General features: G+C 45.9%; 1 protein-coding gene across 1 annotated transcript; it reads left to right on the top strand.

Annotated features, from left to right (window-relative positions):
- Nucleotides 1-392: 392 nt before the first annotated feature.
- Nucleotides 393-1,403, top strand: GPR65 (G protein-coupled receptor 65). The gene has a single exon (XM_075532186.1). It carries the CDS (start codon nucleotides 393-395, stop codon nucleotides 1,401-1,403), a length of 1,011 nt encoding a protein of 336 aa, XP_075388301.1.
- The last annotated feature ends 357 nt before the right edge of the window (nucleotides 1,404-1,760 follow it).

The raw sequence follows: 1,760 nt of genomic DNA, 5'->3' as shown, positions 1-1,760 counted from the left end.
GGAACTAGTGAAGAAAAGCCACTTAGAGATGGCGGCAGCCTGTGGAGCCAAAGGGAGAACCCCATGAACCCTGGAGAAGTTCTTAGATCCATCTCCTGTGGTAATGAGCCCAAGGACCCTTGCTCATTGAACTTGGATAGCCACATCAGTTCACTGCTAGGAACCTGGACACTGACTTCCAAGCATCGATAAACGTGTGAACATTGATCTACACCAACCCTTGCCGGCGTTAGTGAATGAACCGGGGCTTCTCACAATAAAGAAAAACTGAAACAATTGTCACAAAAGAGCATCTTAATATGAAAACCAGCTAGCATGAGGCGAGGCTTACTTTGCCACGTGCTTTCTAAGAACTAACACCATTGCCACTTTAAAAGGAAACCCAAAGAAACATGGGCAGCGTGTGTATTGAAGAACAGCACGACCTGGACCACTATCTGTTTCCAGTGATTTACATCGTTGTGATTATAATCAGCATCCCAGCCAATGTCGGGTCTCTGTGTGTGTCTTTGCTGCAAGCCAAGAAGAACAACGAGCTAGGGGTTTACCTGTTCAGTCTCTCACTCTCAGATCTACTGTACACGTCCACTCTCCCTCTGTGGATTAATTACACTTGGAACAAGGATAACTGGACCTTCTCCACCGGTCTGTGCAAAGGGAGCGCTTTCCTGATGTACTTGAACTTCTACAGCAGCACGGCCTTTCTCACCTGCATAGCTCTCGATCGATACTTAGCGGTGGTCCACCCCCTGAAGTTTCCTTACCTCAGGACAAAACGGTTTGCCTTTGTGGTCAGCCTCTCCATTTGGGGAATGGAAACCGTCTTCAACGCCGCCATGTTGTGGGAAGAGGAAATCACAATCGAGTACTGCGATGCGGAAAATTCCAGTTTCACCTTATGCTATGACAAGTACCCTTTGGAGGAGTGGCAAATCAACCTGAACTTGTTCCGGACGTGTACGGGCTATGCCGCCCCTTTGGTCATCATCCTGTTTTGCAACCAGAAAGTCTACAAGGCTGTGCGGCACAATCAAGCCACAAAAGAGGGCGAGAAGGAGCGAATCATTAAGCTCCTAGTGGGCATCACGCTGACGTTCATCCTGTGTTTTACTCCTTTCCATGTGACGGTGCTGATCCGGAGTGTTTTAGAGCGTGATGTAAATCTCCGTGGCCACCAGACTGGGAAGCAGACTTACAAAATCTACAGAATCACCGTCGCGTTAACAAGCTTAAACTGTATTGCCGACCCAATTCTGTACTGTTTTGTGACTGAAACTGGGAGGTCTGATATGTGGAATGTATTAAAATTCTGTACTAGGAAGCTTAATAAATCACAAAGACAAAGAAAAGGTATACTTTCCATGTCTGCAAAAGAGTCTGTGGAATTAGAGGTCCTAGAATAGATCTCTGCTGGATGAGCTTTGGGGTTGGTTTTTAAGACACCATCAAGATTCCCTTGTGAAAAGGGCGCTTCCATATGGGAGAGAGCTTAGTGGTTCCAGTTGGGTAAAATAGATTCCTCTCCAATGGAAAAATTTCAAAGGCATGGTGTACTGTTCCCTGACTTGTGTTACATGAGGCGTATTAAACAGATTTAATATTTTCCTAATGACTCATGCTCCTTTCCGTAAACGGCTCCTTTTCGTGTCGGTGACATTATCCCTCAGAGGGATGGTAGGTAGAATTGTGTTATCTGAATTTCATTCTTTTTCTCCCTCTGTCTATGGATTTCCAGTTTGGATCTGCACTTCCCTCAACTG

This window comes from Tenrec ecaudatus, chromosome 14 (genome assembly GCF_050624435.1).
Source record: "Tenrec ecaudatus isolate mTenEca1 chromosome 14, mTenEca1.hap1, whole genome shotgun sequence".
Lineage (NCBI taxonomy): Eukaryota > Metazoa > Chordata > Mammalia > Afrosoricida > Tenrecidae > Tenrec > Tenrec ecaudatus.
This window is presented reverse-complemented; position numbering and strand designations above follow the sequence as displayed.